This window comes from Scyliorhinus torazame, chromosome 19 (genome assembly GCF_047496885.1).
Source record: "Scyliorhinus torazame isolate Kashiwa2021f chromosome 19, sScyTor2.1, whole genome shotgun sequence".
Lineage (NCBI taxonomy): Eukaryota > Metazoa > Chordata > Chondrichthyes > Carcharhiniformes > Scyliorhinidae > Scyliorhinus > Scyliorhinus torazame.
In genome coordinates, this window is record NC_092725.1 from 61,665,182 (window position 1) to 61,692,195 (window position 27,014).

Below are 27,014 nucleotides of genomic sequence, written 5' to 3' on the forward strand. Positions count from 1 at the left end.
TTCACTCCAATGCATTTAAATAAGCATTGATATTTGATATTCATTCACTTCATTATGCAGCTGATGCTAAGTGCATTATTAACTGATAATGCAGCTTGTTCATTGCTGTGTAATTGTACGAGACTTTTAAATTTCCTCAGGTTAATTGAACTGTTGTTAACTCTGAGTTCTTCCGGCCTTTGCACTGACAAACAAAGTCAATGTTAACACAAAATAAATTCTCTTCCCCCCCCCCCAAAAGTCAACAATTGGTCAAAGAAAGAATGCTAGCCAGTATTGAAACATCACAAACGTTGACAGAATCAATTTCCTTGTTTAGCCTTTGTGATAGCATTAGCCCTGTGGTTTCGCTTGCAGGTTATGGACGCCTGAAGCCTACTTGAGTGCACAATGTAGGCTGGCACTTGAGTGCGGTACTGAGGGGCTGGCTGCTTGACTTTCAGAAGAGAAGTTAAACCCAGGTGCCATCAGAGGCAGGTGTAAAAGAGAACTTAACACTATTCGAAGAGCAGGGAAGCTGTTCTAGTGCCCCGGGAAATAAACCTTTGGCCATGGGATCTTTTCTGTCCACCTGCGAAGACCTCTCATGTGTGAGCACTGAGGCAAGACTGCTCACTATGTTACCCTCAGGATCCATCTGTGCGCCAGTAAATATAGTAATTTAGTAAACATCTGGGTTCATTCAAATTCCTGCAGCTCCAGCACAATTGTTCTTCAGTAATGGGAGTCTGCCACTAAAAAGATTGATACAACTGAAAAATCATGAATGATTGCAAAATGATATACGAGATGGGCTAAGGTTTTGAAGCAGATTTTAATCATTATTAGCAACTGATTACGAGGTGGTAAAACCAGATATCACTGCTTATTCGGCTCTAATCGAAATATATTACCTCATCCCTTGCCAATTTTCCTCCCTTCTCTTCTCCCTGGGGCATATTGACTCCTTGTGGAGTTCAAGCCCAGAGGTTGTCACCTGGGTTCTGGTGCTTCGCAAGGAGACAATGTGTGCAATTTTACCTGTATTTGGCAGTGCAACAGCGGGCGGGAAAAGTGGTGACAAAGTTGTCGGCATCAACGGTGGCTTTTTCCGTCATATCTTTTGGGAGCATAGGAGCATCAAGTGACGGATCCCACATTATCACACTTGTGGGGTGGGCTCGCCTCTCGCAACTTTGTTCTGGAAAGATCTTGAAAGATTCCTAAAGGCCATCCCAGTTCACATGCATTCACCAGGCATTATAATAACTAACGGTGAGATTCCCATTACATCACTGGTGGGAGTGTGGGGGGGGGGGGTGGTTGGTGGGAGGGGACACAATGACTTCACACTGTTTTGTCGGCATGGAACATAATTTGGGCCTTTTGTGAGATTTTCCACTCCGTCGTCAAACCCGCCCAATAAGAACGGGAGTGGGAAATCTGCCGAATATTCATATGTTGCCCTTGAAAGCGGGTGTTGAAATCTGATCAAAAGGGCCACAACACTGACTGTGCCCTCAAATAATACCCACACACCTGCACTTCCAGGCAAGCTTTGCTGGGTAGTGCTCAGGAATGTGAACCTGAACTTATTTTCCTCTCCGGAGCAAACTCTAGCATCTCTAGTGTCACTCTGGCTTGTTTCAACTAACTTGGTACAAGTCAAGAATTGAACTCTTTTTTTTGTCTGTATAATTCAGTTACTTGAAGATTGAACTGAATCATTAGGAGGCGGAGAACGCCCGTGTATTCCCATTGGAATTAGAGGTCTGCAACACAGAAAGATTCCATTTGGCCCACTGTGTCTGCACCGGCCATCAAGCACCGATCTAGTACTAAAACTACCAAAAAAAATCACATTCATTCAACATTTTAAGTCACATCATCGTGAGTCAATTTACTCCTTTTAGTGGACATGGAAAGTAAAAATCAGTCAGGGTGGATGAGCAACAAGTGCAGTTTTGCAAACGCAACATACCTTGCTCCAAGCTCCCACTCTCCAGCTGGCTGATGGAGGACACTCTCTGACATTACATTCTTCAATATTGATGGGTGGTGGATCAGGACAGTCACTGATTGATGGTGATGGTGGATCATATGAATAATGGTCTTGGTCAGAGTGGACCTCGGTGCAGTAAACCATCCTTTGCTGATATCCTGGGCCACAGCTTGCTGAACACTAAGTAATTAAAATGAACATGTTCTAATGGACACTGTTGTTCAGAATTATAGACTGCAATAATGTACATTCTGTAAGCATGCGTTTTCATTAATATCACCAGAACTTTAATTCAACTCTAAGCTTCAATAGCAAAATATAAGACACTAGAAGTCTCCTGCTTTACAGTGTTCTGAAGTGGGAGAAACAAAATGGGAAGTAGCTACAGGAGTTTGTTAGTCATTGGCATGCATAGAGATATTCTCCCCCTCATTTATCTTTACCTGCTACATTTTCATAGAATCAAGGGCCGGGATTCTCCCTTCTGGAGACTAAGTCCCCACGCCAGCGGAAAAACAGGCACCAACCACTCCGGTGTCAACAGCCCCCGAAAGTGCAGTATTCTCCACATTTTCGGGGACTTGGTTGACGGCGGAGGGGTTGGCGCCACCCAGCCGGCGGCGAAGGGCCAGAGCAAGATCGCGCACGCGCGGAACGGCCGGCGTGATTCCGCATATGCGCAGACCGGCCGGCGTATTTTCACGCATGCGCGGGGGGTTCTCTTCTCCACGCCAGCCCCCGGGCAATATGGCGGAGTCCTACAGGGGCCCGGAAGAAAGAAGTCCCCCCACGGAACAAGCCCGCCCACAGATCGGTAGGTCCTGATCACGGGTCAGGCCACCGTGGGGCCCCCCCTGGGGTCGGATCCCCCTCCCGAGAACTGCCCCCGCATACTCACCTGCCAGGTCCCGCTGGTGCTTGAGTTGACGGATTCAGGCCGGCGGGACTGGCCAAAACTGGACGGCCACTCGGTCAACAGTCCCCGACCAGCGTGGCGGGAAGCCCACCGCCGCCCGAAAAATGGCGCCGGAGAATGCGGCAGCCGACGTCGGGCCAGCGGGGCGGGATTCGCCCCCCCCCCCCCCCCGCCCCCCGGGGGATTCTCCGGCAGGGGGTCAGAGAATCCCGCCCAAAGAATTTACAGTTTAGAAGGAGGACATTCGACCCATCGAGTCTGCACCAGCCCCTGAAAGAGCACCCGACACAAGCCCACACCTCCGCCCTAACCCCACAACCCAGCAACCCCACCTAATGGTTGGACACTAAGGGCAATTTAGCATGGCCAATCCACCTAACCTGCACATCTTTGGACTGTGGGAGGAAACCGGAGCACCCGGAGGAAACCCACGCAGATCCGGGGAGAATGTGCAGACTCCGTACAGACAGTGACCCAAGCCGGGAATCGAACCCAGGTCCCTGGCGCTGTGAAGCAACTTTCACCTCACTCTCACCTTCATTAGTACAATGCAGTTCATCCACTCTGCAGGAGGACAGGCCACTCTGTCACCCTCACCGTTTCACAAGTGGGATGTTGGGGGGAGGGGAAGGGGCTTTAGGAATAGGCTCAGCCATTGAGAGAACCAGCAAGCTCCACAAATTACATTCCTCTCTGAGCCTTATTCCTGTACGTGAATGAGCTCACTATTCTTCCAGGTGCTGGCCCAGAATCCTGCTGGACAACCTGAAGCCCATCAACGAGAGGCCACACAATCCAGTGAGTTATTTCTAAGACTGGAATCATGAGACGAATTGTGAAATAGTTACATACAAATGATGCTCAATACAATTTTTCTCAACCCCGTCAGAAGCTAGACCAGAACCGGCGAGGGGGAAAGACGAGAGGCGGTTGGCCACACCTGAAGGAAATGACAGAATTTGAGGAGTGGGCAGTCCAGCTGGCAGGGGTGGAGTGGGACCGGGTCATTACAGATGTGGATACTGGATTTGGGCCTCTAATCAGTCAGGACCGATGCATGTCTCAGAAACCTCAGGGCCAAGGGTGCCCTCCATGTTGGATGCAGTTCATGCCGTCACTCACTCTCTCTCCTCTCTCACTTATAGGCGATGCTCAGAAGAGGACAAGGGCCGAGCCACAAGAAGCCCGATTCAGCTCCAATACAAGCCCAAAACTGGAGTGGAGAGAGGAGATCACGGAAGAATAAAATGCAATTGTAAAGGCATCACATCAGACACCTGCACGCTCCACCAGGCCAGAGACACACACCTCAGTGGGTCTTAGCTCTAGAGTAGGAGAGTCCATGCTCAGGTGGGCACCGCAAGGACACATTTCTGCAGCAGGAAGAGGAAGGTTCAGCTGAGCTCACCGGAATTTGGATGAGAGATGGGGCAGCAGCAAAGTAAACCAGAGCCCTCCGTTCCTCGGGTCTCCAGGGGTGATCCAAGGCAATAGGGGCAACTGGTCAGCAGGCTGCCTCCACCCCTGCTGTAGATGTTGGGGGAGAAGCTGAGGTAAACTGGCAGGAAAATAAAATTAAGAAACACTGAAATTACAACTGATTGCACGCGTGCATTATTGAATGTCACAAATATCAAACTTTTACAAATATATTCACTTTAATGATGTCTAATGTTTTGTTTCAGATGTAATCCTTAAGACTTTGTGCTAACCCGCGCCCCCTTCATCTTCCTGGGGACACCCCATCACCCAGAACGAGGCATCTGCAGGGAGACAAATGTATTTGTCAGGGCTCCTGTGGGCCATGTGCAAGGAGCCCTCCCCACAAATACTGAGCCTTTGGCCTTCAGACACTCGTGTGTCTCAAGTCCCTAACGTTTTGAAGACTACATGTTGGGGCTTCCTTTCAGTTGTCTCCATCTAGACCTGATGACCCAGCTCCGCTGCAGCATCTCGAGATCTCCATCATGACACTCTGCATAGTTGTGGCCAGCTCAGTAATGGTGGCAGTGAAGTCTTACGTTCAATCCAACTTTTCCTTTCCCTAGTCACCCACAGCCTACCCCCATACCCGTTGATTCCCCCACCTCCAGTATAACGTTCGACATCCTCACAACCCGTTGCATTCAGAAATATGCAGATTAATGTCAAATTGCTCGCCCTCTCCGAGAATCCTGTTGATTTGCCCGTCCACATTCTTCCCGCGCATGAATCTGGGTGCATCAGACTCCTACCAAACTCCTCAGTGCTCTTTTACCCAACATATATGCACCCTCACCCTCCCACTGGGTCTCACTCTACCTCTGTAACACTCACATAGCCTCCTTCCACAGTTTGCAACCCAGGAGTCTACTATTGACTTCACCAGCCACTCTCTGTGAGCTCCTTCACACATCTGCATCACCCATGCCCTTTCAGATTTCTACAAACCCTCCCGACCCCCCCACCCCCCATTAGTGGGATGCAAATTGGCTTCACGATGGCCTCTGGTGGGAAAGGTGACCCATGATGTCAGTCAATAACAGATGAACACGCCGTTATTTCACGCTGGTGCGATAACGATTTTTGGGCTTGCTGCCGCATTTGTCCCCACCGTCCACCTTTTAGCAGGTTGCAGAGAGCATCAGACCATCCTGGCCAATGTATCGGAGGAATAAAGAAGCTGCCTTACCAACTATCACTTTGAAGTTGGCAACTTCAGTCTTTCTGATAAAAAGTAAATATCATTGTAAAGGTGGCACGGTTGCACAGTGGTTAGCGCTGTTGCTTCACAGTGCCAGGGTCCCAGGTTCGATTCCCAGCTTGGATTACTGTCTGTGCGAAGTTTGCACATTCTCCCCGTGTCTGCATGTGTTCCCTCCCACAAGTCCCGAAAGACATGCTTATTAGGTGAATTGGACATTCTGAATTCTCCCTGAGTGTTCCCGAACAGGCGCTGGAATGTGGCGACTTGGGGATTTTCACAGTAACTTCATTGCAGTGTTAATGTAAACCTACTTGTAACACTAATAAAGGTTATTATTAAATTAGTAGATTCATAGATTTCCCCCAACAAACTTCATTGAGGGTAGATCTGTGTTATATCTGAAGCTGAAAAATATACTCTGTCAGAAAATTAGTACAAGTTTTCCTGCAAGTAAAATCTGGTAATAGTGTGATCTGAACATCTGGAGCCTTGATGAATCATGGGACAAGCCGTATTATCCAAAGATGTGCAAATTAGGTAGATTGACCATGATCAATGTGCGGGGTTATGGGGATAGGCCAGGGATGTAGGCCCACATAGAGTGCTCTTTCGGAGGGTCAGCGCAGACCCAATGTTCCGAATGGCCTCCCTCTGTACTGTAAGGATTCTATCTCAGTAAATGTGAGTCAAATCTGAGACAGAAGAAGAAATAAAGAGATCAAGGCAAAAAAAAGTCGGAAAAACATCTCCAACAACTATTGATTACCCATTGGAATGAGACCCTACAGTTTAAATTGTTCCTTTTCTGGGTCGGAGAGGTTGATAGATAATGCCAGAACATAAAAAATTTTAAGTTAAGAAGGTAATTACAGTGTTAAGTACCAGTCTTAATTTTCTACAGTGAGTTTAATTGGCATCTAATCGCAAATGCAGAAAACTCATGAAACCCATGAGGCGATTGAAGAGGAGATGCCTTTCTTTGTAAGGTAAATGGTGAAGCAACACAAATTACGCATTAATGCACATTAATCTTTGACATTAGTTTTAAAGTGACATGAGCGCTGAAATTTTTCAGATTTTAATTGGAAGCTGCACATTAAAAGTCACAATTTTTTTTGAAGTGGCATTCTGACTTTTTCGGAGGGAATTTCCCACAAGTTGCTGCATTAAAAGAAAACAGACATATGTTAAGTCACAAAATGCATTTCAGGCTTGTATAGGATAGACAAAGTCTACGGAATATTCATGTTGTATTACGATGGTGGTTTTTTTCTTTGGAAGTGTGGGCCAGTCTTCGTATTTATTTTATTACTTTAAAGGAGCTGACCTTGGGAAGACTGATTTTCTGAGTACCTGGTGCCAGTGGAGAGTCTTACTGACCCATATCAGCAACTGTCGGTCAGGAATTGTCAGTCAGTGAGATGTAGAATAAAAACAGAACTTGAATTCAGAAAACATTTTTTTGTGATCTTAGGACTCTTCAGAGTGCTGTGCTGGTAAGCAATGACCTTCTTCAATGAAGTGTAATCACTTCAAATGTAGGGAACGAGATGGCAGACAGCGCCATTTTTGGCAAACAGCAGCATTTTCATGTTTAGGATATTAATTATTAATCTGTACAGAAATGTCGTGCCCTGCATATGTGGAGAACAATTGGAATTGATCTAAAATGAAACCAAAAGCTCTGCAAACTACGTCTGAATGGATTATATATTGATGGCTCATTTTGGATGGCCTCCAACCAGTTTGGGTCTCTTTTAATCCAATCAGTCCCTTAACAAGCCTGTGTTTACCTTAAATATTCAATGACATATGTTGCTGCCAAATTTCCCATCTTCAAGCCAAACCCTGTGATATATTGCTGCCCAATCAATCACTCTTTATTGCAGTACCTCTGGTCTCTTCCTTTCTTCTGCTCGTGATCCCACACCTACTCCACTCCAGATTTTGTTCCTTCCTTCACTGTTCAGATCTGGTTTAAATTAGTTCATGTTTAACCAGCCTCCTCTCCTGCTTTACAGAAACGAACAACTCCACAAGAGCTGCTGAACTGTTCAGGAAATGAGGCATTATGTCCAGCTTCAGCTTGAGACTGATAATAACGCCACACTGCGCTGTGTGTTGCATCAATCAATTCCACCATACGGGGTACACTGACCAAATAATATGATCCAACCTGTTTTTCAAGGTCTCAGAAATAGTTGCCGGATGTTTCACCTCAAATACAGGAATGAAATATTATTGCTCCATTCAAAGGACTTTAAATTTTGTGTTTATAAGACAGATTCTGATTGTTAGGTGCTTGAAGCAATAATTATGCTGCCAGTGTTTTTTTTTTATTCATTAATTTTTTTTTGTTTCAGCATGAAATTTCTTGTCATCCCAGCCAAATCATTGATCATTTCATCTTTGTAGTTTGAAAGATCGAGGAGCCTCATGTGGCTTTATTTACAACATTAACTTTGTTTTTAAGGCACTGATTCTTTAGTCGACAAGTAAAATTCTATCTGCAAGTTGAGAAAACTATTGTAAATGGCAGCCTCCAACTCAAGAATGCACCTGTGTTCAAGTTTGCAGTACATGCGCATGAATGAAGGGCTGATTGAGAGAGATGTTCAAGTTTTAGAAATACGCAGTTTTCTTCCATCATATAAAACCGACAGACCAATGAAATACATTTTTCTGGTTCCTTTCTTGCCAGATTTTGTCATCCTCTCCCGAAGGTACTGATCTCTTTATTTGATAGGCTCCAGGGTCCCAGGTTCGATTCCGGCTTGGGTCACTGTCTGTGCGGAGTCTGCACGTTCTCCCCGTGTCTGCGTGGGTTTCCTCCGGGTGCTCCGGTTTCCTCCCACAGTCCAAAGATGTGCAGGTTAGGTGGATTGGTCATGCTAAATTGCCCTTAGTGTCCAAAATTGCCCTTAGTGTTGGGTGGGGTTACTGGGTTATGGGGATAGGGTGGGGGTGTTGACCTTGGGTAGGGTGCTCTTTCCAAGAGCCGGTGCAGACCCGATGGGCTGAATGGCCTCCTTCTGCACTGTAAATTCTATGATATTCTATGACTCGACTGTCCCAATGCTTTGTTGGCAGAGCACCATTTCCCACCCTCCTGAGTTCATTCAAATCTCTGCTGCCCATGTCCTAACTTGCACTAAGTCCCAGTCACCCATTACCCTTGTGTTAATGGACCTATATTGGTGCCTAGGTCAACAACACTTTAAATTTGAAGTACTTTCCCTTATTTGCAAGGGCTGTTAAATGCAAGGAACTACAACTTTGGTGGAGAATTTTATAAAGCTTTGATTAGACAACTCAAGAAAACTTTGAAAATTAATTTAGCTATACAACCCTGTAATACCACGGTAGCATAGTGGATAGCACAATTGCTTCACAGCTTCACAAGGTCCCAGGTTCGATTCCGGCTTGGGTCACTGGCTGTGCGGAGTCTGCACATCCTCCCCGTGTGTGCGTGGGTTTCCTCCGGGTGCTCCGGTTTCCTCCCACAGTCCAAAGATGTGCGGGTTAGGTGGATTGGCCATGATAAATTGCCCTTAGTAACCACAATTGCCCTTAATGTTGGCTGGGGTCACTGGGTTATGGGGATAGGGTGGAGGTGTTGACCTTGGGTAGGGTGCTCTTTCCAAGAGCCGGTGCAGACTCGATGGGCCGAATGGCCTCCTTCAGCACTGTAAATTCTATGATAATCTATGATATCTCCACTCTTCCATAGAACACAGAATTCCTACAGTGCAGAAAGAAGCCATTCGGCCCATCGAGTCTGCACCGAAAGGGCACTCAACCTAGACCCATTTCTCTGCCCTCTCCCCATAACCCCACCTAACCTGTACATCATTGGATACTAAGGGGCAATTTATCATGGCCAAACCTCCTAACCTGCATATCTTTGGACTGTGGGAGGAAATCGCAGCACCTGGAACTCACGAAGGCACGGGCGGCGGAATGTGCAAACTCGACACATACAGTCACCCAAGGTTGGAATTGAACCCAGGTCCCTGGCGTTGTGAGACAGCAGTGCTAACTACTGTACCACCGTGCTGCCAATTTTGGCATCTTGAGCATTCCCAGTTTTAATCACACCACCATATGGCTCTGAATAGTTTTAGAGTTAGAATGAAGAAACTACAAAGCTGCAATGGAAGTAGCTCCCAAGGAATTTCCGCCCAGTCTCTCAACATCCTTTTTTGAAAGTATGTTCTACACTGTACAACACAAATTGTAAAACTAGGGAATCTATGCAGAACCTTGGTACAAAAGTTAACATTTTCTATGCAAAGTATATCCTGCATTTGTTACATTTTGGGGTTTGATTTCTGGGTTCTGCTGGGGCTGGGATCAGAGACGGTTGGGTGCTAAAATTATCCCCATTGGCCGCGGCACCAGTTCTCCAACTCTAAACTGCCCTCAGACTATTTTTCAGGATTAATCTCCATATTAACTGTATATTTTCAATTAACTATACACAAATAATTTCACTTTTTCAACTTTGATGCTGGAGATCCCTTCTTTGTATTTGTTTTGTGTTGTCTGTCAATGTTCATTGCTTCACATTTACATTAAAACCCAGAAATCCTTTCTGAACCCATCCGTTTAATTAACTGGGGTCTTTCTGAATGGATACAGTTAATCTCTCACTTGGTTGGTGGGACCTTTGTGAGGGAGGTTGGGAAACATCATTTCACCATTATGTCTTCAGTTGGTCTCTGTAAATAGCAGCAGCCTCATTCAAATATGGAGATTTTAGAGGCAACAAAGTTCCTTTATATCAAACTCTTCCTTCTAGTAACATATTTCTGTTGAAAATTATTGAGTGCCCCTGTCAATGGGCACCATGAAGTCATTGAGGGTGGCTCAATGAGATACTTCCATATGATGTGACATTGCATGAAATGCAAGGCAATTATCGCATGATGCACTTCAGAATTTAACAGGACGAACAGGCTTTTTGACACTGAGGGGGGAACATCTGTGGGGAAAGATCATCAAGGAATTGCAAAACAATAATCCTCAACTGCACTGTGAAGTGAAACACAATTATTAAGTTAGACATCAATGTGAGAGCAGGTACTGTGACACTGCCCATCTATTTAGGCCAAAGAAGGTAAAGTATTCTGGATCACTTTCAGAGAGAGAATTAGAAAGCAGGGAAGTTATGTAAAACTTGGATAGAACCTTGGTGAGACTATACTTGGCATAGTTCTGGTCTCCATATTATAGAAAGATATAGAGCGAGATTCTCTGTTTGGGAGACTATGGGTGGGATTCACCGTCGGCTGAAGCCGAAATCGCGAAACGCGATTGGGCGGAGAATAGCCTCCCACCCAAAATTGCCAAAATTGGGGTAGGCGCTGGTTTGACACCAAATCGGGATCCTCCGGCACCCCAAAACATGGCGTAAACGAAACGCTCGCCGCAAGCCGTTTAAACACCGTTAGCATATCATTAGCGGGCCTGACTCTCTATCCTCCAGGGCCTCTGCCATTCACCGCCTCCGATGGTCCAAGTTCCCGACGGCTTGACACACTTGTGGTCTCAGCGGCTGGGAACCCGGCGTCAGGAACTTGGTCGGGAGCCATGCTGCTGGCCGGGGTGGGGGGGGGGGCTTCCGGGAAGGCTGGGGGGACTGGCGAGGCGTGGCCAAGAGATGGCCAGGGGGGCAGTGTATTTAGCAGGTCGGGTCCGTGCACGGCCAGCGCCATGTTTTACGGCACGTGACCGCTGCACGTCATCACCATGTGCATGCGCGGCCATGGACCTGGCCAATCTCCAGCTGCTTTTGCCATGGGAGCCAGGGGGTTTGCTCGGTGCAGCTGCTAGCCCCTCACCGCTAGATCGGTGTGGGTTCGGTGCCAATTTTTGCGTCGTAAAATGTCACAGTTTCCACGTCGGCGTCAGCACTTAGAATCCAAATCAGCGAATCCAGCCCTATAATCTCCCAACGGAGGTGAATTGCAACAGTTTAGTGACCCATGGGAGTGCAAACTGGCAAGCAATTCAGTGTTCCTTGCCATGCACATTTATTCATGGCGTGAAATATGAGGGATTCCTGAAGGAATCCTACAATCGAGTCACCTTTTGAGCGGGTGGCCCGATAGCGATGTCCCATGGCCGGCCAATGTTCCCCCCGCCCCCACACCACAAATCCTGCTGTATCAGAGGATACAGCAGGATTCAGATCGTTTGGAGACTTGGGCGGAGAAATGGCAGATGGAGTTTAATCTGGACAAATGTGAGAATTTTGGAAGGTCTAATACAGGTAGGGAATATTCAGTGAATAGTAGAATCCTCAAGAGTATTGACAGTCAGAGAGACCTTGGTGTACAGGTCCACAGGCAACACAGGTGGAGAAGGTAGTCAAGAAGGCATACGGCATGCTTGCCTTCATTGGCCGGGGCATTGAGTATAAAAATTGGCAAGTCATGTTGCAGCGGTATAGAACCTTAGTTAGGCCATACTTGGAGTACAATGTTCAATTCTGGTTGCCACACTACAGAGGATGTGGAGGCTTTGGAGAGGGTGCAGAAGAGATTTACCAGGATGTTGCCTGGTATGGAGGGCATTGGCTATGAGGAGAGGTTGAATAAACTTGGTTTGTTCTCACTGGAACGTCGGAGATTGAGGGGTGACTTAATAGAGATTTACAAAATTATGAGGGGCATAGACAGAGTGGATAATCAGAGACTTTTTCCCAGGGTCAATTACTAGGGGGCATAGTTTTAAGGTACGAGGGGCAATCTTTAGAGTAGATGTACGAGGCAAGTTTTTTACACAGAGGGTAGTGGGTGCTTGGAACTCGCTGCTGGAGGAGGTGGTGGAAGCAGGGACGATAGTGACATTTAAGGGGCATCTTGACAAATACATGAATAGGATGGGAATAGAGGGATACGGACCCCGGAAGTGTAGAAGATTTTAGTTTACAGGAGCAGCATGGTCGGCGCAGGCTTGGAGGGCCGAAGGGCCTGTTCCTGTGCTGTACTTTTCTTTGTTCTTTGTTCTAAATCAGCCCCGACCCTGTGTGGGAGGGTTCACGTTAGTCAAGGGATCCCTGGGTGGGTGGGGTATGGCTCTCCCTATTACAGGGGTCCCTGGGGTGGTCTCCCTATTTACAGGGGTCCTGGGGTGGGGGGAGAAATTCCCCTATTACTAGGGTTCGGGGGATGGGGTGGGTTGGTAGAGGGGGGTGTTGGCAGGCACTCCTTGGCCCACCGCGAGGTCCACCATGCCAGAGCCATGCTGGTAGAGACCAGGGGCGAAATTCTCCCCCAACGGCGGGATGTCCGCCGACTGGCGCCAAAGCCGGCGCCAATCAGACGGGCATCGCGCCGGCCCAAAGGTGCCTTTGGCGGCCTAGCCCCAACATTGAGGGGCTAGGCCGACGCCGGAGGGATTTCCGCCCCGCCAGCTGGCGGAAATGGCGTTTGTTTCCCCACCAGCTGGCACGGAAATGCGGCGCATGCGTGGGAGCGTCAGCGGCCGCTGTCAGTTTCCCAGCGCATGCGCGGGAGCGTCAGCGGCCGCTGTCAGTTTCCCGCGCATGCGCAGTGGAGAGAGTCTCTTCCGCCTCCGCCATGGTGGAGGCCGTAGCGGAGGCGGAAGGGAAAGAGTGCCCCCACGGCACAGGCCCGCCCGCGGATCGGTGGGTCCCGATCGCGGGCCAGGCCACCGTGGGGGCACCCCCCGGGATCAGATCGCCCCACGCCCCCCCCAGGACCCCGGAGCCCGCCCACGCCGCCTGGTCCCGCCGGTAAATACCAGGTTTGATTTACGCCGGCGGGACAGGCAATTCCTGGGCGGGACTTCGGGCCGAAGAATCCAGCGGGGGGTCCCGCCAACCGGCGCGGCCCGATTCCCGCCCCCGCCCAATCTCCGGGAGCGGAGTCTTCGGCGGGGGCGGGATTCACGGCGGCCAACGGCCATTCTCCGACCCGGCGGGGGGTCGGAGAATGACGCCCCTGAAGTGAGCCGTACCCATGTGATTCCCAGCCCAGGGGACCGAAGAATCACAGAGGGTCCGAGCATTAAGACCCATTTGCTTTCACTTACATGCTCCCACAGGTGCCCAATTCCAGGGATTGGAGCGCAATGTTCGGGTTAGTGCCCGCGGGACTGGTTTTGCCACATGCCAGATTATCCGGCCCAACGGGGAGGGCAGTTAAATGTTAACCACTTTGCCGTGGTCTTGAGTCACACGTAGGCCGGACCAGGTAAGCACAGCTGATTTGCTTTCCTGAAGGTCATCACTGAACCAGATGTCTTTTCAGCTGATGTGGTGGGATTTGAACCTGTGTCTCCAGAGTATTAGCCTGGGTCTCTGGATTAGCATTATTGCCACCGTCTCTCCAGAGAAATATGATTATGTCAAAGCAAATCGCTTTGTATGTTTTAACGGGTGCTCTGTAAGTGCAAGTTGTTGTTGAGCAAAGGTATTACTCTGTGACCACCACTGAATTTCAGAGGGTCGGGTTGCAATCATGACAACCCGATGAAACCTGAACTACATATTTATGGATGGAAAATGTTAAAAATGTCACAAATAAAATCATAATTTTCAAGAGCGGGATTCTGAATAATCATTACCTCTGACCATTCCCCTGTTATCCAGATGTTTTCACAAGGTGCAATGATGCAGCTTTGCACAGAACGAGGTCTTGTTGAATGGTTGCAGTAACTTGCTTCCATTTGCTTCTGGATATGGTTGACACAGAACACCTTCCGGTTTCGCACACCTGGACCACATGGTGCAGAGCACTAGAAGCAGCAACCAAAACACATGTAAGCACAAATGTGGGATTTCTTAACAGTTTTTGCAGATCACAATGTTGAGTACAGAATCACATAAAATTTCAAGGATACGTGAAGCCTGGATTGAATTGATAATGGATACGTAGAAGATAGGAGCAGGAGGAGGCCTTTTGGCCCTTCGAGCCTGCTCCACCATTCATCACGATCATGGCTGATTATCAAACTCAATAGCCTAATCCTGCTTTCTCCCCATAACCTTTAATCCAATTCGCCCCTAGTGCTATATCTAGCTGCCTCTTGAATATATTCAATGTTTTAGCATCAACTACTTCCTGTGGTGATGAATTCCACAGGCTCACCACACTTTGGTGAAGAAATGTCTCCTCACCTCTGTCCGAAATGGTTTACCCTGAATCCTCAGACTGTGACTCTTGGTTCTGGACACACCCACCACCGGGAACATCTTCTCTGCATCAACCCTGTCTAGTGTTGCTAGAATTTTCTAATGAGATGCCCCCCTCATTTTTCTGAACTCCAGCGAGAACAACCCTAATCTAGACCATTCTCTCCTCTTATGACAGTCCCGTCATCGCTGGAATCAGTCTGTAAATCTTCGCTACACTCCCTCGAGAGCAAAAGAGACCACAATTGCACATAATATTCTCGGTGTGGCCTCACCAAGGCCCTGTATAATTGCAACAACACATCCCTGCTCCTGTACTCGAAACCTCTCGCAATGAAGGCCAACATACCATTAGCCTTCTTTATCACCTGCTGGATCTACATGCTTCCCTTCAGCGACTGGTGCACAAGGACACCCAGGTCCCACTGCCAATTTACAACCATTCAGGTAGTAATCTGCCTTCCTGTTTTTGCTTCCAAAGTGAATAACCTCACACTTATCCAAATTATACTGCATCTGCCATTGATTTGCCCACTCACCCAACCTGTCCAGATCATGCTGTAGGATCTCTGCATCCTCGTCACAGTTCACCCTCCCACCCACTTGTATCATCTGCAAACTTTGAGATATTACATTTTGTTCCTTCATCCAAATCATTAATATATATTGAGAATAGCTGGGGTCCCAGCACTGATCCCTGTGGCACCCCATTAGTTCCTCAGTGCCAATTTGAAATGCCCCCCCTCTGCTGCAAGAGACAGCCAGCAGCTGATGTACCTAAAAGAAGCCCTTCCCGTAGACATAAGATGCTTCTGGTGTGTTAACGGGCCAAGAGTGGGGTGGTACAGTGGTCAGCACTGCTGCCTCACAGTGCCAGGATCCTGGGTTCAATTCCGGTCTTGGTTGATTGTCTGTGAGGTGTTTGCACATCCTCCCCGTGTCTGCGAGGGTTTCCTCTGGGTAGTACAAAGCTAGAGATATGCAGTCTCAGAGATGGTGCGAATATATGGTGAGAGCTCATTCTGGGTTCAAATGTGACATCAAGTTTGCAAGCATTTTAAAAATAAATTTAAAGTGCCCAATTCAGTTTTTTCCAATGAAGGGGCAATTTAACATGGCCAATCCACCTACCCTGCACATCTTTGGGTTGTGTGGTTCAAACCCACGCACACATTGGGAGAATGTGCAAACTCCACACAGACAGTGACCCAGGGCTGGCATCAAACCTGGATCCTCGGCGGCGTGAGACAGCAGTGCTAACCATTGCACCACCGTGCCCCCCATTAAGTTTGCAAGCTGACTGGTTTAGTGCAAGACTGTTGCCAGAGCGAAGGATGAGGTTGTTAGCTGGCGACTGGAGTTTGGAGTAGGTACCAAAAACACTGCCTTCAGTCCCCCAGTATTTACTAAGAGACAAAGATTCCAGACAGATAATAATATGGCTCTGGTCCTTTAATTTCTGTTCAATTTTGTGCAGTAATCATGTGAAATCTACAAGAAAATTTGGGATTATTTTCAACTCAGATTCAACCCTGTTGAAGGTTGGTGCTTATTGCTCCGTAGCACAGAATGTATACAGTGTACTTTTCGGACATGTACACTGCCTAATATTCCTACCATCTGCAGCATATTAACCCTGTTTGTATAAAATGACATGTAAAATGGGATACTAATAGGCTGAATGCTAAACTCCCTCGCATAGGGGCTGGTTTAGCACACTGGGCTAAATCGCTGGCTTTTAAAGCAGACCTAGGCAGGCCAGCAGCACGGTTCGATTCCCGTACCAGCCTCCCCGAACAGGTGCTGGAATATGGCGACTAGGGGCTTTTCACAGGAACTTCATTTGAAACCTACTTGTGACAATAAGCGATTTTCATTTAATTTCATTTCATATTCTTTCCGTCAAAGCTCACTTTACCCAACAGTTCTCCTTCATAGTTCGACATCTAAACCTGTGGCACAGTAATTCACATTAAGTGTTAAAATTGCATTGCAACGGAGTGACCACAGAGACTCTACCTACAATGGACCATAAATGTAAAACTACTTTATTATACCAGCTGGCTGTCTTCAGCTCTAATTGCATTTAGTAAGTCATCTGGGGCATGTACAACATTTCCAACAGTCCTATTAATACTACGCATCGGAGAGAAAAAAAAAGATCCCTTTCATTAGGTTTCAAAGATGCTGGAAAAGATTTGAATTACAAACTACTACATGAAATGAAATGAAAATCGCTTATTGTCACAAGTAGGCTTCAATGAAGTTACTGTGAAAAGCCCCTAGTCGCCACATTCCGGCGTCTGTTCGGGGAGGCTGGTACGGGAATTGAACCGTGCTGCTGGCCTGCCTTGGTTTGCTTTAAAAGCCAGCGATTTAGCCCAGTGTGCTAAACCAGCCCCATTCAATCTGCAAATACGCACTTATTGCATTTGATGCACTACTCAATGCACTCATCATTTTAAATTAACAAGAAACATTCAGGGCTCAATTGGTTTTATCTTAATTAAAAATTAGAATTGCAGCCCATATGGTTTTCACCACAATGTAAATTGGAGTCCACTGTGGTCTCCGAGTAGAATGTTGAAATAACCAATGTATAGAGGCCTACGCTCTGTGGCTCTGCTGTATAATGGAACAGTCAACCCATGATACAGGCATGGGTAGACTGTTTACAGACGGCGGATTTTGTACAGAGGTAGAAATAAACTTACAAATATGTGGAATTAAAGAGATGACCACGTCACTTGCAGGACACCCAGGTTGTTTTTTTGTGTTACATTCAATAAAGAACATAATATATATCAAAGGGAAAAGGCCACTTAATAACAGACGAAAGAGAAGGTCATGCATGTATCACCTCATTATCGTTGAATGTCACAATGTAGTTGACAGAATGAATTACTTTTTTTGAGTGCAATGATAAATTTAGTCCATTCAGCTTGCCCTGTTATTTAGATACTCTTTCAAGACCTACGCTGACAATTTTTCATCTTCCTCTGATCTCAAACTCAGATCTCTATACTCCCTGCTGCATCAGGAATCTCTCTAAAATGTACCATTCTTCAATTAAACCAGCACTCATTGTGCTGGGTGACGTACTCCTCCACACATTGACAAGTTTACCTATTAAGTTAAGGAATAGGGTATCTCAAAAGCCAATATCATATAGAGTGATGAAATCTCCAGAATAGCTGATTTGTTGTCCTATCCCTTTTCAAGCAAAGGTGTTAAATGATCTCTCCTCCAATCCAACAGCAATATTTCTACATTCAAGTAGGGTTGAAAAGGTTTCTTTTCTTTTCACAGTTTAGGATGGATTCTACAGCATCCGGTGTCTGAGTAGCATTAAGTTCTGCTAATTCTTTTGGAAAAACCTCCTTTTCCATGGTTAATAATTCAACTTCACCTTTTGCCAGTCCAGCATCCTTAACTTTGATTCTACATTCTCGTTCTCTATTTTTACAATGAAGCTAATTATGTTATGTTAACTAGTTTCCAATTGTTTCCAAACTCACACATCTGCTAATTCTCCTTCTTCATGTCCTGGAACTACATTAAGCAATGTTTTTCTTTTGTTGTGTCGTGTTGGGTGTTCCGCTATACAAACGAACCAACACGGTTGTAGATGGTACAACTCTGTTTTATTACTCTTGATAACAACATCTGTAAACTTATGGCTGTGGTTCGTACTTTACCCTTTAACCTGTGGACCTAGCCCTAGCACTATCTTAGAGAGGCACTCAGCACATGGTGTATGTCTGAGTGGCACGCTGTGAGCTCTGTGCCCTGAGCTGTCTCCTGCTGGAATGAGCGGGAACTGTGGTGTTCCCCGTTTTATAGTGCGTGTGCTCTCACTGGTGATTGGCTGTGATGTTGCGTGTGTGTTGATTGGTCTGTTGATCTGTCCATCAGTGTGTATGTGTGTTTGCACCATGATATGTTTATCTGAATATCATGACATGTTGGACTCGAAATATTGAGTTGTAGAAAGTGTTCTTGGATGCATTTTGCAACTTATTCCCAACGTTAACCACATAAATAACCTTTAACCTTTTGATGGAGGGACAGTTCAAGTCACTCCATGCCATTCCCCTGTTATTCTTACATGTGTCTCTGATCTTGGCCGGAATCCTCCGGCTGTTAGGATTCCCTGTTCCCGCTGGCCGCTCACCTCTACCTGCGGGTTTCCTAGTGGCTGAGAGAATCCCGCTTGCAGCGAACGGTCCGCCCCCGAGAAACACACGGCTGGGGGACCGGACAATCCCGTTTCTAATCTTCCATTTCATCTTCACTATTTACTGGTCTGTAATGCACACCCAGAATTGTACCATTTGCTTTCCTAGTTCCAATGCTATTAATTAGGATTCTGTATTAATGTAACTACCTACAGACATAATCATGTACACAGAGATATACTCATGTTCTAGCTAACTATAGAATCTTTTAGTAACTCCACCTCTGTTTTCCTGTTTTTTTCTCCTGAAAATGTTATTATAACCTGGCATATTAAGGTCACAGAGCATCTTTGTCATAGTTACTATAACTTGTCCTCGTTAGTGCTTCAAATTCTCTAACAATTGTTTTTAAATGCTTGGAACATTGAATGTGTCTGCCCCCCCTAACATATTCTGAATGTTTGGCAATTATTAACTGACTGATTTCTGACGTGACCTTTGACTGGTTATGGAAAATAGAGCACAGGCCAGAATCTTAGAACTCCGATGAGTGTTATCAAATTGAGTCATTATAGAAAGCATTCAGCAAAAAATATATACCATGTAACCAGTACAAGTTCAAAAGCATCATTCTGAAACTACTATATAATGCTCTAGTCATGCTGTACATTGAGCACAGCATTCATAGAATCAGGAGGCCATTCGACTCATCAAATCTGCACCGGCCCTTGGAAAGAGCACCCTACCGAAGCCCACACCTCCCCCCTATCCCCGTGACCCAGTAACCCCACCCAACCTTTTTTGGACATTAAGGGCAATTTAGCATGGTCAATCCACCTAACCTGCACGTCTTTGGACTGTGGGAAGAAACTGGAGCACCCGGAGGAAACCCACGCATGCACGGGGAGAACGTGCAGACTCCGCACCGACAGTGACCCAAGCTGGGAATCACCTGGGACCCTGGCGCTGTGAAGCAACTGTGCTCACCACTGTGTGGCCCCTATTCTGGTTGCCAGGCTACAAGGGTAATATTAAGTCTTGGAAATGATGAAAAGAAGTCCCAGAGGTTCATTCCCAAGACTAAAGGATTGAGGGTTTCAAAATGTGCACCCTTCGGACTTGAAAGGATATCGAGGTACGGCACATTCAACATCTACTAGATCACCATTTTAAACTATATTAGAAATGCAAACCAACTGGACTGTAATGGGACTGTAATGTAGGGGTCTTTCTGCAGAAAGGACCTGATTCATAAAGAAGTGTGACTGTATAATACAGTCTCAGAGCTTAAAAAGTACCGAGATGTAAGGTATAGGCGCCGGAATGTGGCGACTAGGGGCTTTTCACAGTAACTTCATTGAAGCTTACTTGTGACAATAAGCGATTATATAGTTAAAATGCTAAATGGAATTTACTTTCCCTATTGACTAACTAACTAGCAATTTGTTTGCTTATCTAGGCAATTGCAAAATACCTCAGAAATATTGGCCCTGATACTTAAGGGGAGGTGAGGACTGTGGTGGTATGTATTAGGGGTAATACGGTACACCACGTGTCGACAGGCTATTGGTGGAGGGATGCCAGGTCCTGATAGGATCTGCCACCTACTGGACTTCACCCAGAAATGCTGGTATAAGAACCCAGTTTTCCCTCCATTTCCCTCAGCAGCTGCATTCTGTAACCACGCTGCTGGGGATAAAGTTCTGCTTAATAAAGCCTTCAATTGACATTATCTCAACCTGCCTCGCGTCATATTGACGGTGCTACAAGGACGAAACAGATGGAGGTTGTAGAGGCTTCAGCCAGCCAGGCTTGCAGACTTTCACAAGAAGGTTGTAGCCAGAGAACATATATTGCAGATCCAGCTTGGGTGGGCGGGGGGGGGGGGGGGGGATGGCGTTGAAGAGATAGCAGGTGGACACAAAAGAGATTGTGGGAGTGGAAATAGAAGAATTTGTTGGTCGTGGTCGGGAGCCTTTTGACTGCGAGAGCCTTGGATCATGAAGGAGGGAATGGCTAATCACAAGATGGGTTGTCGGCTTGCTTGGAGGGGAAACGGGAGGAGGATGCGCACCTGCTCTGCCTGGCCCACAAGCCAGAGAGACACTTAACTGCTGGTCCCTGCCATTATTGCTTCCCTTCAGTTGCCAGGTTTTCCTAACCATGGTAAAGCTTGGTCCACAGCCATTCATTGTAAATGTCTGTCAAATGTAAGGCATGCAGCCTTGAAAACATACATAACTAAGTAACTGACCTGCTTTTTGAGAGCAGGTTAGTTTCCTGACCCCACCCAAACCACTTTCTCCACCCCCAATCCCAACAAAAGATGCATCTGCTAAAACTGGCAGTGTGCATTTTTAGGATGTGATGGAGTTTGATTTCAGGTTTTTAAAGTTTTAACCTTACCCGCCTGCTCCTGTCCCACCCATGGTGAGGGTTAACATAGAACATAGAAAATACAGCACAGAACAGGCCCTTCGGCCCACGATGTTGTGCCGAACCTTTGTCCTCGGTTAACATTCCTTTAATTGACTTGGAAAATCTTTTGATCTCTGCCTACCTGTGTGGAGGTGGATAGGTAGATTACAAGGGCACAGTCAGGCTTAATGGAGACAACTGTGAAAACTTTAAGACTGCCCAAAATGTCATAAATGTTAGAGGAACACATCTATGAAGTCCAATAAGGTGACTTGCTGAACTGAAGAATTACAGCACGTCCTTTATTTGGTATCATTCTATGAAGATAAATTGTACTAATTAAACTAAGTTAATTTGACTACAACTTTTGCTCTGTATGTTCAGCTACTCTGATATAAAACAGTTTAAGGATTCATATCAATCTTCATCTTCTCAAGCATTTGCCTTCAGGGATATTGATGTGAAATACATGAATAGCCAGTCCAGATCGCAAGAGAATTTTCTTGTTTTAATCTTAAATTCTGCTATAATACGAATAGAGAAGGCATTGCAAAACAAAGTAAGATTCTCAGAACATTTGAAGAACCATAGAATCCCTACAGTGCAGAAGGAGGCCATTTGACCCATCGGGTCTGCACCGACCCTCTGAAAGAGCCCCCTACCTAGGCCCACTCCCCCGCACATTCCCCATAACCACACCTAACCTCTGGACACTAAGGGGCAATTTATCATCCACCTAACGTGGACATCTTTGATGTGGAGATGCCGGCGTTGGACTGGGGTGAGCACAGTAAGAAGTCTTACAACACCAGATTAAAGTCCAAAAGGCTTGTTTCGAATCTCTAGCTTTCGAGCACTGCTCCTTCCTCAGGTGAATCAATCACCTGAGGAAGGAGCAGTGCTCCGAAAGCTAGTGATTTGAAACAAACCTGTTGGACTTTAATCTGGCGCTGTAAGACTTCTTACTGTGGACATCTTTGGACTGTGGGAGGAAACTGGAGCACCCGGAGGAAACCCACACAGACATGGGAAGAAGGTGCGAACTCCACATAATCAATTGAGGTCAGAATCAAAGGCGGGTCCCTGACGTGGTGAGGCAGCAGTGATAACCACTGTGCCACCGTGTCAGATGAGTAACATAAACAAACAGAAGAAAGTACCTAAGCAGACCAGATAGAATTGATTTTGCAAATAAGGGCAGAGAGTTTTAGAAGAATTGATGGCAAAATACATATTCACCCAAAGAACTAAATCCTAGAATGAAAATCTTAGTAAGCATTTGGATGTTCAAAATTGATATGACTGAAATGTAGTCAAAAAGCAAAGAGCAGGAATATAACATATTATAAAAAATGCAAAGACAATGCAGTAACATGTCGCTGACTCTGTATAAATGAATGAAACAGCCATGCTACAGGGTTAAAGTTCTCGTCATGAAAAAAAGGGAACATTTAAACAATACTGTCTGGATTTCTGGAGACACAGTTTGCGGCTTCCTTTCGAGTTCCCATGCATATCTGGTTTGGCATCTGGTCAAATAACTGTAGGCACTATTTATGCCGGAACATGCAAACATTTATTTGAAGTCCTTACTCGAGAGGAAGCCCCATAAAAGAAGCCCCTCTGTCATTTTTGACGTTAACTTTTTCATCTTATCAGGCCATACTTACGTCTTCCCATTCATCTGCGAGCCAGTCATAGCGCAGACAGTCAGGCAGCCGGCACTGCTGTGTGCTGGCTGGGCGAGAGAATGGATTGCACGTCTCTTCAATTATTCGACCTGCGCCCTTCAGCCGGCAGAACACTTCCCTTTGCTGAAATCCTACTCCACAGGTCACTGAACACTAGCACCAAAAAAAAGGGACAGAGAGGAACAAAGGTGAAGGTAAAGAATGCATTAGATAACAATGTTAAAATGACCAATTTATATATCCGTCTCATATATTTGGTTTTTTCGAGTCCTTAGAAATGCCTTCTAAGGCAAAAATTGGAGACACGTTTAGCAATAATTAATGGCCTGCCTGTGTGACTGACTTTGTTTGATATACTTAAGTGATCTGAGACTTCACTTACAGAGCAAATGGTGTATGAATTGTCGATTAAGAGTGAGACAGAAGTTTTTGTAAAAACTTGACAGAGCAATTACTTCGCCATCAGACTTGCATTCCATGGGAAATCCAACCACAAAATAAAGAGCAGCTGTTGAGTTCAGTCAGGCCATACTCCAGATATTTTACATGGGGTAGCGCCTCTCTAACAGCTGCATCCAAACGCTGCTGAAATGTCCCCATTTTAAGGCATGATCATAAAACTGTTTCATTAGGCACGGTTGACACACAATGATCTAGGTGTTCACTTCATTCAGATGGCTTTTTAAGTTGGTTTGTTTCTTTGTACTTTTGTATCTTAACATTTACTTCATTATCATTTAAGTATCTCTTTTGAATATCCCCAAACGGGTGATAAAAAAGAGACTTGTATTTATTGATCTCACAAACTCAGGACATCACAAAGCTTGACAGCCAAAGAAGTACTTCTGAAGCATCAATACAAATGTGAGTTTCTCAGCAGTACTGCTCTGACAAAAGATCTGAAACTTTCTGTTTCTGCCCCCAAAGATGCTGCCTGGTCTGCAGAGTTTTTCTAGAACTTTCCAGATTGCCAGCAGCTGTAGTATTTTGTCTGTGGTATTGAAACTTTTTTCTGAAGTGCAGTCACTGTTGGGTTGAACTTTACACTGGGGGAGGGGTTCCCACAACCCCCACCCGCCCCGGTATAAAAGCTGTTGCTAAGCCTGCCTCCAGTATGGCCAGTTTACCCTGCAGACATTCCCCGGCCATTGGGCTAATCGTGAGAGGCAAGACTTCAACCCATATTGGGAGGAAGTCCCACCTCTAATAGCTGTTGGCCAATCAAATGGTTAGTAGCTGTTGTAACCCCCACGAGGACGATCCAATCGATCACCCCTTGTGGCTTATTGAATATAAGCTCCCCGGCTGAGAGGCGGAGGCCCATTGGCGGGGCTTGTTAATTGCTCGAGATAAAAGCCGGCCCAGAAGGAAGCTGGAATCTTCAGCTGACCATTAGCCTATCAGGTCTTGGGCATGCTTAACGCTTGGTGACTGCCTCCCCTTGCTATTAGTAAACTCCCAGCGGTGGTGGGTGAAGACCTATAAGTGGTCATTAATTGGTTACCTGAGGGACTCAATTGGCCCTCATGGAGCAGTCAGCCCAGCTCCTCGCCCGCCAGATGTACAATTGCAGGGGGGCAGGTGGGCAGGTACTGAGAATGGCACAATTGTGGCACCCCATCGCTGCCTGCCATTTCCACCCCCAGGACTCCATAAAATTTGGCCTGTGGTAATGTGGGAAATGCAACAGTTAATATGTACACAGCATGATCCCACAAATTGCACTATGGCCAGACCATCTCATTTAGTGATGTTGGTTGAGCTATAACTGTTGGCCTGGACACTGGCGAGAATTTCCCAGCTCTTTGTCAAAACATTGTCATAGGCTCGTTTACAGTCCCTTGAAATGACAGACAGGCCCACGGCCTTGTAGTTTCATCCAAATGGTGGCACCTCCAACACTGCAGCCCTCCCTCAGCTTTGAAGCAGTTTAGATTTTGTGCTCAAATCGCTGTGGTAGGACCAGAGGCAAACCCATCAAGCCATGATTGACCTCTCTGATGCAGCTTCAGTGATGCAGCATATTTACACTTCAATAGACATTTCATTGCAAATCAAGACATATTTTTAACGCAGTGTCACTCATTGTTGCTATCACGTGGTTAATTCTTGGCAATCGACTTCGAAAAATGCAAATAGGTAGGAGTGAATTTTCATTGAACAAAATCAAAATTAATTGGGGCTTCGTGTTACAAATTATAAAGACTTATTCACTGAATTTAATTTTTTGTAAATAAACATTTTATTGAGGTATTTTTGGTATAGTAACAACAAAATAAACAATATACATGAAACCATAAACATAGTGCAAAAGCCATTTACCTCTCGTACAGGTCCCACCCTTATTGACCCCCGACTCTAATCTAAACTACTCTCCCCCCCCCCTCCCCCTCGTCTGCTGACAATTAATTTCCCCCAAAGAAGTCGACGAACGGTTGCCACCTCAGGGCGAACCCTAACAGTGACCCTCTCACGGCGAACTTGATTCCAAACAGAGAAAGCTAGCCATGTCCGATAGCCAGGTCTCTGACTTCGGGGGCTTTGAGTCCCTCCAAGCTAATAGTATCCGTCTCAGGGCTACCAGGGAAGCAAAGGCCAGAACGTCTGCCTCTTTCTCCTCCTGGATTCCCGGGTCCTCCGACACCCCGAAAATTGCCACCTCTGGACTCAGCGCCATCCTTGTTTTTAACACCGTGGACATGACGTCCGCAAACCCCTGCCAAAATCCCCTAAGCTTTGGACATGTCCAAAACATGTGGACATGGTTCGCCGGCCCTCCCACACATTTTGCGCACCCGTCCTCCACCTCAAAGAATCTGCTCATCAGGCCACTGTCATGTGAGCCCGGTGAACAACTTTGAATTGTATCAGGCTGAGCCTGGCACATGTTGCGGATGTGTTAACTCTACTCAACGCGTCTGCCCATAGACCATCCTCTATCTCACCTCCCAGCTCCTCCTCCCACTTGCGCTTCAGTTCCTCGGTCTGCGTCTTCTCCGATCCCATAAGCTCCTTATAAATGTCCGAGACACTCCCTTCTCCTACCCACCCTCTGGAAACTACCGTGTCCTGAATCCCACTTAGCGGTAGGAGCGGGAAGGTTGAACACCTGTTTACGTAGGAAGTCCAGCACCTGCAGATACCTGAATTTGTTTCCCCTCGCCAACCCAAATTTTTCCACCAATACCCTCATACTCGGAAAGCTCCCCTCTATGAACATATCCCCCATCCTCTCAATCCCCGCTCTCTACCATAACCGGAACCCTCCGTCCATACTTCCCGGGGCAAACAGGTGATTATCACAGATTGGGGCCCAGACCGATGCTCCCACTGCTCCCACATGCTGTCTCCACTGGCCCCAAACTCTCAGGGCCACCACCACCACTGGACTGGCGGAGTACCGTGCCGGCGGGAACGGCAGAGGCGCAGTTACCAACGCCCCCAAATTGGTGCCCTTACATGAAGCCGCCTCCATACGCTCCCATGCTGACCCCTCCCCCACCCCACTTCCTGATCATGGCTATATTAGCCACCCAGTAATAGTTGCTAAAATTTGGCAGCGCCAGCTCGCCCTCCCCCCGACTCCACTCAAGCATTACCTTCCTTATTCGTGGGGTCTTGCCCGCCCAGACGAAGCCCGTAATCACTCTGTTGACCCGCTTAAAAAAGGACCGCAGAATAAAGATGAGGAGACACTGAAATACAAATAGGAATCTCGGGAGGACCGTCATCTTCACCGTTTGCACCCTCCCAGCCAGAGACAACGGGAGCGCGTCCCATCTCCGAAAATCGTCCTTCATTTGGTCCACCAGCCGGGCCAGATTCAATTTATGCAGCCGGTCCCATTCCCGCGCCACTTGGATGCCTAGGTACCTAAAGCTTCCCTCTATTAACCTAAATGGCAGCTCTCCCAGTCACCTCTCCTATCCCCTCGCCTGGACCGCAAACATCTCACTATTTCCCATATAAAGCTGACACCCC

The 27,014-nt window shown here is 46.6% G+C and overlaps 1 protein-coding gene across 3 annotated transcripts in view; it reads right to left on the minus strand.

Annotated features, from left to right (window-relative positions):
- The window catches only part of LOC140396161 (A disintegrin and metalloproteinase with thrombospondin motifs 20), a 529,969-nt gene that overhangs the window by 31,459 nt on the left and 471,496 nt on the right, over positions 1-27,014 (minus strand). For all 3 annotated transcript variants that reach the window (XM_072484409.1, XM_072484408.1, XM_072484410.1), the window contains 3 exons: positions 23,013-23,186; positions 14,179-14,349; positions 1,961-2,161 (listed from right to left, as the gene is read on the minus strand). In XM_072484409.1, coding sequence (XP_072340510.1) covers positions 1,961-2,161; positions 14,179-14,349; positions 23,013-23,186 — 546 coding nt within the window. The remainder of the gene's footprint in view (positions 1-1,960; positions 2,162-14,178; positions 14,350-23,012; positions 23,187-27,014) is intronic.